At 45.0% G+C, this 12,807-nt stretch overlaps 1 protein-coding gene across 6 annotated transcripts in view; it reads right to left on the reverse strand.

The window, feature by feature from the left end:
• Positions 1-4,425, reverse strand: part of FBXO21 (F-box protein 21) — a 50,754-nt gene extending 46,329 nt beyond the window's left edge. For all 6 annotated transcript variants that reach the window (XM_063085911.1, XM_063085909.1, XM_063085912.1 and 3 more), the window contains exons 1-3: positions 4,134-4,425; positions 3,130-3,265; positions 1,133-1,227 (exon numbers count right to left, since the gene is read on the reverse strand). In XM_063085911.1, the coding sequence (XP_062941981.1) occupies positions 1,133-1,227; positions 3,130-3,265; positions 4,134-4,372 (470 nt within the window). In that variant the 5' untranslated portion in view covers positions 4,373-4,425. The remainder of the gene's footprint in view (positions 1-1,132; positions 1,228-3,129; positions 3,266-4,133) is intronic.
• Positions 4,426-12,807: the final 8,382 nt, after the last annotated feature.

The raw sequence follows: 12,807 nt of genomic DNA on the forward strand, positions 1-12,807 counted from the left end.
AATCCAAGTGGAGGGAGTAGAGGGGAAGAAGGAAACAGCATAGATAAGAAAAAACAAAGTCTGTACTAAACATCAAACTAAAACAACCAATAAAGTATGTTATGAGATCATATTTATGTATATAAAAGTATATATGTACATGTGTAAAAAACACAGGTCAGCTTTTATTTTTAAGGCTGCACAATACTGACTATTAGATCATACTTCAATTCATTTATAGATAAACCAAAATAGAAACAGAAAAATGACCTCTGCATCTGAACTCATCCAAGGCCTAGAATAGTGACACATCTTACCTCTCCCCACAGTTGTTCCACTGATAGATACTTCTCTCTCCTAAATTCCCTTAAAAACAACAAAAATATTTTATGCCTTATTTGTCAGATAGTTCACAATGATTTTTCTTAGGGAAGATACCAAATTAGCATTCTAATCTTCCATCACTAGCAATGTTTTCAGAACTTTTAGAGGAGATAATCTGTTCCACAGGAAAGTTAGGCTGGAAGCCAAGTCATCTTTCAGGTAAACTGGAAATTAATCTTTACAGCAGAAAATATAAGGCATAAAAAATTTTAAGCAACAACCAAGAGATAATGGACTCTTCTTAATCAGGAGAGTACACATGTAACAGTCTGCTGACTGGGAGATAAAAGGAAGGTTCAACCAAATATCTACAATATTCAAGACCAAAGAAAGACTATTTTGTACCAAAATTTAGAAATTATATTTAAAAAAAAAAGCATCCATTAAAATAAGACATGCCATTGGCAAATTTGGTAGTGGTAGGTGGAGAGGTGATAACAAAGGAAACATAATTTGTATTACCGGGAGGTTTCTAAATGATATAATAGATACAAGTGCCTAGAGAACAGTGTTTGACCCGTAACAGGGCTAATCATTAATTCCCTCTTCTTTCCAAAAGGATTTTTGCAAGGCTTCTTTATATATCAATTGTCTTGGTGTATTTACCTGATATTCACAGAACTTTTCAAAACTATAACTATGGCTGGCAAGACCTAAAATATTGGAAACACACATTCCACAGTTTAGCCACATACAAATCACAGCAATTTATTCTGGGGTTATTATTAAAATAAACAAACAATCTCTGCTAAAACTATGTGTGGCTTACCTTCCTTCCATGTTGAGGATACACACCAGTTCATCCTCAAAAAATATCTCTGGTCCCTCAAGGTTCTCAATGTCACTGAAGCCGTTACAGGGAACCTACGAAGACATATGCAAGTAGGCCTCAGTTATGAGTATTAATGCCGCTGTCACTCTCATACACAAATCTGAGTTGCAAGCAAAGATGCCCACTTTTATGGACAGTGGGAATAAGCTATCCTATACTACCTTGCCTTCCCATCACGGGTGGAAAGCAACATGGAAAACAACAATAATTTGTTCAGATCTTGTTGTTACTTGTAAATTAACCATGTTTTCATAAACTGGAATTTCTGAAACTGATAATTCAGAGTTCTAATATGAAGAAAAATAGCTTGAAGCAAGGACTAGAACTGCAAAATCTCCTAATTCACCCTATCTATCTCATGCAATCCACATTGTACTGAACCAGGAGAGGAGGGCCAGAAAAATAAGACTAGTACATTAGGCATCTCCTTTAACCTACCAGGCATGTTTTCTCCTCTGTAAATTGAGGCTGTGGTACAAATGCGCTTTAAGATCCTCTCAGTTTAAAATTCTATGACTTCTCCCACTTTGCTTTTTAAAAGTAGCAAAAACATTTTTGGTCAACCTGTGTGCATGCCAAGAACACAGGAACTACAAGGGTTCTGGGCTAAAGCAATCACCCACCCACAGACCAATTTTAAGTATGCTCTGCTATATTCAAAGTTCTTAGCATACTTCTAATTAAGCAGTGGTACAGGGAAAGAGGGAGCTAAGGAAAAAAACACAACAATTCATCATTATTAGACAAAGGCACACACTGTTAAAAATGCACACAAAACCAGCTGGACTAGAAGTAGAGGTTACAAACCAGTAAGCCATGACCAACTGCATCCAACATATCTAGAGCCAAAATATATGTGTGTACAAACATATTTAAACCAGTATTTATGATTTGTGATTATGAATGTTTTTAGCCATGGCACGGCTTCTCCAAAGGAGAACATAAACTTTGTTCATTGTAACACTAATATACATTTACAGAAACAAATTACACTAGGGAATGTCTTTTTATTACCCATAGAGAAGTAAGTTCAAATCTGTCCAAAGTTAAAATTTTCCCTTTCAAAACTTAAAAAGACTTGAAAACATTGCAAATATATGCACTCCATTAACTCAGTAATTAAAATTAGAAAATGGGAAGTAATCTTCAGTAAGCCAGGATAGTTTAAAAAAAAAAAAATCAGATTGGCTCTATTTCTAGACCCCCAATCAGAAAGAAGTATCTAATAGTTGATGAATTTAAAATGTTACAGTGGACTATTTTCCAGAGTTACAAAAAGTTAGAAATCAGGAGTGGATACAGAAACTTCCATGAGACATTCTGGGGAAGGAAAAAAAAAACACTAAGGATTTCAGCAACATTAAAAAAAAAAAAACTTTCAAGGATACTAAATGCAGTACAATTTTATTTGAGGAAGTAGTAATTCTGATTTATAGCTAGCTTTTAATCCTGTTACCTTAACAAATAATGTAGTTCACTACTGGGTAGAACCTGCAAAGCCAGAGAGAAGGACATTAGTTTCCATCAACCCTTCTGGAAAAACAACTGGGAGAAATTTACAGTGTTCAATCATTGATGATTCCTCAAATCATGTGGAGCTTGCAAAAAATACGTTTAACCCACTTAAAGAGAAATAATTCTGATCTGGATTCGGATTCACTCTAAACTGTGCTGCGTGTCAGTCCCTACTCTCTCCATTCCCATCCCCCATTCTCTCTCTGGCTTTACAAAAGTAAAGCTGGCAGGGACAAATGGCTTCATGTTGTTGTATAGGAGGAGAAGGACACAATGACTCTCGCTGCCATGTGAGTGAGTTAAGGATTGTGAGAGCACTGAAAAGGGAGATATCAAAAAGAGCTGGATGAGCTAATGCCTACAGACCCAGCGCATACACTACCAGGCCAAAGCTTAGAGCTACACCAACAGATCCTTACGTGCTCTGAAAAGAACCTCTTTGAGAACGAGGCTACAATCTTCCGGGCTTCTAACCCAGCTTTTTGCCGAACTTTATATTCTTCCAACCAATTGACGTAGTCGGTGGGGCTGTAGTGTTTCATAAGAGAAGGCCACCTACAAGGAGAGAAACACCCCCTCAGCTTCACAGAGACTCAAAGGCAGGCAGACACGAATCACAGACGGCCTTGGAAAACAGGGACAGCATTATGGTCTGGTGGCAAGCGGGGCCCTGGCGATGGACCTAGTTCCAATCTCCACCCGACACACACGCACGCACTCACGGTGTGACCTTGGCGTGGCGACATGAATGCTGTCTCTTCATTCCCCATCTATAAAATGGGGACAGCTGTGGCAACAGTAATAATAATGATGACAATGACTGTTAACATTGACTGCGCGCCTCCTAAGAGCAGGGCCCTGAGTAACAACTGCTCCCCGCACATCATCTCATTAAAAAACCACGGTAAAAGGCAGGTCTGATTATCACCACCGTTCAAAGTGGATGAATGAGGCTCCGAAAAGGGAAGTCGTTACCCACAAGGTCATACAGGGAGTACGCAGGGCCAGATTTTATCCCGGCTCCAACACCGAAGAAATCTGTGCTGTCCACAGCCTACCGAGGGATGCTGCGCCCGCCCGAACACTGCATCGCTCGATCCATGTAAACATCTTAGCACCGAGTCGCGCACAAAAGAAGCGCGCAAAACGGATTAGCGGCGATGCTACCTTCGTCCTCCTTGACAGAGGGCCCGCCAGCTGGGCGCTCCCAGATGCGCCATTTGGGCACCCGAGGGTCCGCACGGCGTGGCCCCGCGCGGCCGGGAGCCGGCGGCCTGGAGGCCTTTGTCTGCCGACCCGCGGGAAGGGGTCCGGGGGTGGGGTGAGCGCGCCGGGCGATCGCGGGGCGCCAGGGGACGGCGGCTACGGCCGGGCGGGCGGGCCCCCGGGGGGCGCAGAGCCGGGAGCGGGGCGGTTGGCTCACCTCACCCGGAACTGCTCCTTCCACACCTTCCCGCTGCTCTGGCACAGCTCGCGCAGCCGCCGGCAGGTGCTGGAGACGCGGCCGATGTCGCCGGCCGTCAGCGAGCCGCTGCACAGGATGTACTCCAGCACCTCGCCCGGCAGGTTGACGAGGCAGCTGAGGCCCGCCGCCTCGGGCGCGGCCTCCTCCGCCAGCGCCGGCACCACTTCCATCGCGCTGTCGACCGCTGCCGCCGCCATCTTGTCCGCGTACCTGGGGCCGCCGCACGCGCGCGCGCGCGCGCCGGGGAGCCCCACTTCTCCCCGCCCACTTGCCTCGGGGGCGGGTCCAACGGCCGTCCCGCCCACTCAGAGGCCACACCCCCTCGGGCCCAGGCCGCGAGGGGCTGTAAATACCTGCGCTCTGTGCTCTGTAGCCTGCAAAGGACGACACCTCTTATCGGGGACAATAGTAGCACCCATCCTTTTTTTAAAAAAATTAATTTTTTAACTTGATAAAGTCTGCATATATTCTCGTGTGTGCCAAGCGCTTTCTGTGGGTTAGCTCATCGCAGCTTCCCAATCACTGTCCCCAAATTACAGATAGGGAAACCGAGACTTAAGGAAGCGAGAAGACTTGCTCAGGGTCCCTCGTCTTAAATCCCCTTTTGGGGGGCGGGGGGGGCAGGGGGCGGGAATAGGCGGCTGGCGGGCACGGAGATCTAAATCCGTGAACTTGCTGTTACAAGGCGGCACTCTAACCAACTGACCTAAACAGCCCTCCTTGGCCTACCTTCTAATCCAGACTCACTTGACTTCTGCTTGGCTGCGCTCTTAACCGTATGCTTTAAGAATAACAAACAATACTTTTGAGCGGGAGCTGTGCCAAGCACTCGACATAGGTTTTTCAAGGATTTCTCATTCTAGTCCTCTATGATAGTGTAGGGGAGTAATAATAACCCCCAAGTATATGTCCTGTTTTTAGGCAAACAGAGAGAGGGCAGAGAGCTTTCCTGTATCCATTTCTTCTTAATTTTCTTTAGCTCAGCAATCCTTCATATTTTAGGGGGGCATATTCTGGTCTCCCACAGTAGGTACCATAATTGTAGTCATTCCACAGATAAGGAAAACAAGCCTCCTCAAGGTGAGAGTCACTGGTTAAAAGAGGCAAAAGTGGTAGAGCCTGGATTTGACCCCTCAAAGCGGGAGTTACCACTCAGGTGTGGGTGGGTATTCTCGGTGCCTGAACATTTTTTTTTTTGCCAGGTCCTGTGCTGTGTGTCCTGGGATACAGAGGTAAGAAGTCTTTGTCTCCCTGCCGCCCACCGCCTAAAGGAGCTCAAGCCCAATTAGGGTTAGAATGATCTGTTGTCAGTACATGGAGGCTGCGATAAAATGCTCCCCCCAACTTGGAAATCAGGATGTCCTGAGAGAGTTGAGCTAGTAGAGTTACTCTCATGCATGGTGACTCTCATGCCCTAGAATAAATCTGAATTAGCCTTAAGTTGACAAAGAGACAAACCTGTCTCTCAAGAGCTAAGCTCTGTCTCTCTCCTCTAAACAGTCTCACCCTCACCAGCCACGCCCAGCCAAGCTGATTTTCTCTTTCCTCCCACTTCTGGCCTTAACTTGTACACTATTCTCACAGCCTGGAACACACTTCATGCCACTAATCCCTCCTTCCAGCTGTTCCTCTTCTTCCTCCAGGGCTCTTTTTTTTTTTTTTATTTAATACATTTTATTGTGTATAATTAAGGTATACAACACGATGTTATGGGATACATATAGATAGTGGAAAGGTTACTACAGTGAAGAAGCAAGTATATCCATCATCTCACATAGCTACCCAATTTTTAAATTATTATTATTATTATTTACATTCTAAGATGGTGTGGAGCAGTTGTGGGGGAGGGGGAGAGAGAAAAGGGGAGGGGGATATGGTGGGAGCAGAAGGAAGGGAGGTATGGTCAAGGCCCAAGGCACATCCCTAATTCCAGCAGGGGAGCCCCAGGCACTTCCCACTCGCTGGTCCACGCTGGGCTGGATGCCAAAGTGGGAGGGGGGGCATCGCTGAGGCCTTCGGCCCCCCACCACCCCAGCTCAGGAGTCCAGGGCTTCTTTTAACCTCTCTAGATGACCTCCCTTCCCTCACTCCAGCACGCAGTCTTGTAATTATTTACTTAATTTGTAACTATTTATACCATGTGCATCTTTCCCACTAGATAGGAGTAACTTCAGGACCAGGCCCATGTCTGAGTCACCTTTGGATGCCTAGATACTTGGCACAGGCCCCACACATAGCAGATTCTCAATTATTATCTGTCGATTACAATGGCCTAACTAGCTGTTTGACTAAAGCAAGTTGCTTAGTCTTTCTGAGGCTGTTTCCCCATCTGTAAAATAGGAATAATAATGCCTCCCTCCTAGGGCTCTTGTGAGGATTAAATGAGTAAATTCATGTGTAGTACCTAGAATGGTGCCTGGCATAGATAAAGTACTCAAAGTGTGTTATGGGGAACAGGAAGAAACTGCTTAATGGGTACAGGTTTTATTTTGGAATGATGGAAATGTTTTGGAAATAGACAGAAGTGGTGGTTGCGCAACACTGTAAATATACTAAATGCCACGGAATTGTCCACTTTAAAATGGCTAATTTTATGTTATGTGAACTTCACCTCAATATATTTTTTTAAAAAGTGTGTTAGTGTTTGTATTAGTCTCTTAGGGCTGCCATAAAAAGTACTATAGACTGGGTGGCTTAAACAACAGACATTTATTTTCTCACAGTTCTGGAGGTTAGAAGTCTGAGATCAAGATGTTGCAGGGTTGGTTCCTTCTAAGGACTGAGAGGGAAGAGTGTGTCCCAGGCCTCTCTCCTTGGCTTGCAGATGGCATCTTCTCTCTCTTCACGTGGTCTTCCCTCTGTATGTGGCTGTGTCCTAATCTCCTCTTCTTATAAGGACATGAGTCATACTGGATTAGGGCCACCCTAATGACCTCATTTTAACTTAATTACCTCTTTAAAGACCCGATCTCCGCATATAGTCACATTCTGAGGCACTGGAGGTTAGGACTTCCACATAGGAATTTGGCAGGGGGGGCGAAGGTACTGTTTGGCCCCTAACACTGTTGCTGCTGCTACTGCTGCTGCTACAGCCTTTAAAACAGAAAGGTTTAGAGTAGCCCCTGACTCAGCAGCTTTGAGAGAGAATCTGATCTTCGCACCTCTAAATTCAGCAAAAGTTTCCTGGCCTGATCTTGCCTTCCCTCTACCCGCAGCAGTCACTGTTCGCTGCTCAGCCTCTTCCAGAACGGCTGGCTGGCCTTGGCCTCTCCCGTTTCTCCTCCTACCTCTAGGGCTGCTCCTTTTCCATCTGCTAGGTGGCCTCACTTAGACATTACATTTTGGGCTACTTTGGGGCTCAGCCAACCCCTTCTTTCACTTTCTCTCCCCTGTCCACAACTTGAATGATGATCCAACCCTATTTAAATGTTCACATTGCTCTCTCCAGTCCTGCTCGCTTCTCTGAGATCTAGTCTCACTTAGCCTGCTCACTTGACGTTCCCTTTGGGCCCTCGAACTCAACTTATTCAGCAGAGAACTCAGGATCTTTCTCTCCCACTTTCCCTTGTCCTCTCCCAGTGGTTCCTGCCTTAGGAAAGGGCTACTTGTCCATGCATTCCTGCAAAATGGGGACTTGCTGCTTTCCTTGCCACCTCCCTTCCCCCCACCAACCAACTTCTCCATGCCTCAGTTTCCTTATCTATAAAATGAGGATAATAGATCTTCCTATTAAATGAAATGATATATATATATATCAGTTACTAGTGCTCTTTAACAAATAAACCCCAAACTTAGAAACTTCAAACAATCTTGTTTTTGTGTTCTTCCTTTTGTTGGCCAGGAAATGGGAAGGGCTTGGTTGGGCGACTCTGGCTCAGGGTCTCTCATGTAGTGGCATTCAGATGTTGGCTGGGATGGTTGTCATCTGAAGGCTTGATTGGGCTGGACTTCCAACAAGGCTCACCCACGCGGCTAGCAGGGGAAGCTGGCTGAGGTCTGGGAGCTCAGCTGGGTTGTCTGGGTACTTGGATTTCTGATGTGGCTTCCCCCAGAGTGCACACCCCAAGAGCAGCAGGCAGAATCTGCCTGGCTTTTTTCTGACCTAGCCTCATAAACTATACAGTGTGCTTCTGCTATTTTCATTTGGAAAATAAAAAAGAAAGTCACTAAAACAGCCCAGATTCAAGGGGAGGGGACCCACCTCTTGATGGGAGAGTGCCAAAGAATTTGCAGACATGTTTTAAAACCTCCTCAACATATACAGCACTTAGAACAGGGCTCGGCACTTAGCTAGTGCTATTTATGGAGTGACTGCTCTGTTTCCGGCCATGGGGGTACAGAGATGAAAGTGGCAAAGCTCAAGTGCCCTGCTCACAGAGCTAAGATATTAGTGTAGGGGACACTGATACTGCCAATACTACCAGTCTTAATCAATACTATCCTCAGGTAGTGATGAGCACTAGGAGGGAAGATACAACAGAGGGAGAGAATATGGTGAATGTGGACAGTGGTGATTTTCTTTTTTCCTTTTGAGCCTTAAATTGTTTTTAAAATTTATATTTGCAATATGAAATGGAAGCTTGGCACAAACAAACATACACGCACGCCAGCTTGGGGAAAGGGGCTGGGGATGATGTCGCTTGGCAGTGGGGCTGGAACCCCCCAGACACTTAGGATGGTAGGAAGGGGGACCCCAGTCAAACCCCCTGACCCTGGGGTCCATGAAAGGTGCAGAAGTGGAGAGGGAAGTATGCGGTGTGAGTGAGTGTGTGTAGGGCCCCATGGGACTATTACAGGGTGGGAAGACCCTATGGACTGGGATCCCCAGCCCCATTCCCCAGCAAAGCTAGGACAGGCTGATCCATTAGATCCATTAGATCCCAGCCTTCATAACTTCACAGTTTGTGGGGCAAGGAAGCTTGGGCAAGTGCACAGCCCCCACTCCAGCCCCTCTGACTCTTCCCATCCGTCCTCATTGGCCCCTTCCCCAAGTCAGACCTGAGCTAAAAGGCCAATCGGAAATGCCTGGGGTGTACCTGCATTTGAAGGTGGACGGGGGAATCTCGCTCCAGACCAGGAAAGGCAATGCTGGAAGAGAAACCCTCTGCCTGTGGATGACGGTTCCCTGCGCCCCAAAGCTGCGCCTCAGAAGATGACTCCTAATGGTGCTCAGATCCATCTCCTTCTCTCTGTCTCCTCAGCCACTGTCCCAGTCCCCACGGTGCTCCCTGATTGTTTCCCCAGCTTCTGCCCTGGCCCTGAGAAGGTGCAAATCAGTCCTGATGGTGCTCAGACCCTGCTAAAAAAAAAGTTTCCAACCAGTAAGGGGGAAGGCAGACCCCACAGCTACAGAAGTGATTGGTAAGCCCCTTCTTATCAAAAATATGTTGCTTTCTTATCAAAAATATCCTGGCCCTGCTGCTTCCTCCTGTCTCCTGATCAAAGATGACCAAGATACTGTTGGGAGGGAAAAAAGGAAATCTCAATCCAGAAAATCCTCTCTGCAGCTGTAGAAAAGCAAAACAGTTTTATTACTGAATCAGCATTAAATCAGACTGCCATGCATATCACAGGCAATCTGCTAATGAGATTACAAAGACGGAGAGAAATCCTTCTTTTTATATACAGCCAAGCATTATATTGCATACACGTTCTCAAGCCTTATGGTAACTTGTCCTCCTCAGGTAAGTGGACTTGACCACATTATTTGCAAGTTATTCTTTCATAGTTCTTCCTAAGTTCTCCTGGTAATGGGGTACCCATTGTGCTGGCCAATTGCCTAAGTCTACAGGAATAATAAAACATCTTGAATCTTTATGACGCAGGTGGTTACAGCTTGGAACAAGGTGCCCAAGCTAAACTCCCACAGTGACAGGGAGATAAAGATGCTATCTTCTTTGATATTTACATTTCAAAGAGAGGGATCCCAGGCCCTTAAGAAAAACATTCCTGTGTTGTAATGCTGGCAAGAATCTTATCTAGCCTTTGAAAAGATTAACAAAATGTTGTGTATACATACAATGGAAAATAATTTGGCCACAGAAAGGAACGAAACACTGACACATGTTACAACATGGATGAACCTTGAATACGTTAAGCTAAGTGAAATAAGCCAGACACAAAGGACAACTATGGTATTGTTCCTCTTATATAAAGCATCTAGAATAGGTAAATTCATAGAAACAGAATGTAGATTAGAGGTTACTAGGGGTTGGGGGGAGGAGGGAATGGGGAATTCTTAATCAGTACAGAGTTTCTGTTTGAGGTGATGATAAAGTTCTAGAAATAGTAGTGATGTTTACACAACTTTGTGAATGTTCTTAATGCCATTGAATTGTACACTTAAAAATGGTTAAAGTAGTAAATTTTCTACTCTATTTTACCGCAATAAAAAAAAAAAAATAGCACACACACAAAGGGTTTACATACATATCCAAGGGACAGAAGATATATTTACAAACAAAACTTCACAAGGAAATACTCTGAGGAAAGAAAGCTGAGATGGGCTTCTTTCCTTTTTGGCAATAGGGAAAATTCTAAGTTTTCAAATTTACCCTACAATACCCTCCCGCTGAACTGCCCTCACACCCTGACTGTATCCAGAGAGCTGGGCACCACTACCGTAGTCCCTGCTTAAGATCACCCAGCTAAAGCTGAAATCCTACAGTAAGCCCCTCTGGGCTCCATCCTATCTGGCTCCCCAGAGTTCTTCTAGCGTGTGCTGTTCCTTGCTGCAGCAAGTTAATAAACGTGCCTTTGTTGGACTATAGGTGCATTACTGGTTATCTCTGGCTGGTGGGCTTCCACATTCCTTTCTAATGAAATATTTACAATCTAGCTTAAGAGACCGTTTCAACCCCCTCCACACCTTTAATGGTGTTCTTTGTTCTCATGATAAATATACACATCCTTTCTTTTCCGGTCCATCTCCCCTTCCATCTGAGGGCTGAAGAATCCAGAAAATAACATCCCCAAATATGCTGCATCGGTATGATGACTACTTCTGTAGGGGAATTGTAGAAAAATGTAACTTTAATATACGCAGTTTTGTAACAAATGCTTGCTAAAAACATTTTAAGTAAAGCAGCTTCTAAGGAGCCGTATAAAGGTCAGGCAGGCCCGAGCACACTAAACATTCCAGGAAGGGAATGACCCCCACCCGGTTCCAGGAACTGACTAGTTCCTTATCTAAAGGCCACCTGGCCAGACCCCGGGGAAGATAAACGATTGAGAAATGCGCTGTTCCTTATCGGGGTACCGGCCTGCTAAAGCCCACCTATAAATCTAAAGGCACCACAAATCTATCAGGGTACCAGCCTGCTAAAGTCTACCCATAAATCTAAAGGTGCCACAGATAACCAACAACTCATCCTGTCACAAAGATATGTTCAGAAAAGCTGTATAAAAGGTGCTTGTGCTGTAAACTCAGGGTCGCTTCTGTCCAGGAGACTAAGTGACCCCAGCATGCTGGAATAAAACTCCTCTTGCCTGATTGCAACGGTCTCTGTCTCATGGTCTTTGTGAAGTGAGCCATCCTGGAGTGTGTGTGGGATTTGTGCATGGAGCACGGGTCTTACACTTCAAACTGAAGACATTTGGAAAATAGCAAATGTACAGAGCACAGTTTTCTTCTTAGTCCTTTCTTTGGTCTTTTTCTGATTAAAGGCAGATTCTCCAGAAAAGGCCAACTGTCATGAAAACCCTCCCTGGGAAATGAACACACAACAGAACCTGGAAGATGAGATGGGATGTGGGCACCTTGTCCACACAGGCTACTACCTATTCTTTTGAGGACCCATTCCTTTTATTTTAGATCATTTACTCTCCCTAGGTGGCCTGCAGTCACCACTTCTCTCTCCCCTATGAAGAAGGGTATATATGCTTCTGCACCTCAGTGGGTTGTTGGGTAGTCACTCTCCTGTGATTTTCCTCCATGCACGTAAAGTAAATAAACTTGTAGGACAGGGCTGGCTTATAACACCAAGGTCATGGGTCTGGATCCCCATACTGGCCAGTTGCCAAAAAAATTGTGTTTGTATGACTTTTTCTCTTATTAATCTGCCTATTGTCAGTTCATTTCCAGCAAACCTTCAGAGGGTGTATGGGAAGCTTTCCTTCTTTGCCCCTACAGGGACTTTGCGAATACAGTTCCTTTTTCCTGGAGTGCCTGCTTAGCTGCCCCTATGCTTCCTTTAGATTTCCATTTTAGCATCTGTCTGCAGAAAAGCACATCTGATAATCACAGCCCAGGCGAGCTTTTTCTGTCTTGTGCCCTCACAGAATCCCCTGCCTTTCAGTCAGTACACATTCCCAAATCATTGCTGTGATTATTGGATTCACCCACCAGCATGGGTTTAGTGGGATCTCACACTTGTACTCTTTTGGAGGCCCTATTTTAGAAAAGAAATCCCCAAGGATAAATTAATAAGTAAACAGGAAAGCATTTACGTAGAATGAAGGAAAAAGAGGCCTTGGAAAGGGTCTTTGCAAGTGAGGGACCCCCAAATTCAGCTTCATTAACTCCATGGTAAACATGTCTCTTCCGTAAAAGCAGGGCTTCTGGGCAATTTTGCTCCAATATTTATTGCATGTACTCCTGGGGTGTGTGAGAGGGTCTCATGACGTCCTACAG

The sequence above is a fragment of the Cynocephalus volans genome, chromosome 2, assembly GCF_027409185.1.
Source record: "Cynocephalus volans isolate mCynVol1 chromosome 2, mCynVol1.pri, whole genome shotgun sequence".
Lineage (NCBI taxonomy): Eukaryota > Metazoa > Chordata > Mammalia > Dermoptera > Cynocephalidae > Cynocephalus > Cynocephalus volans.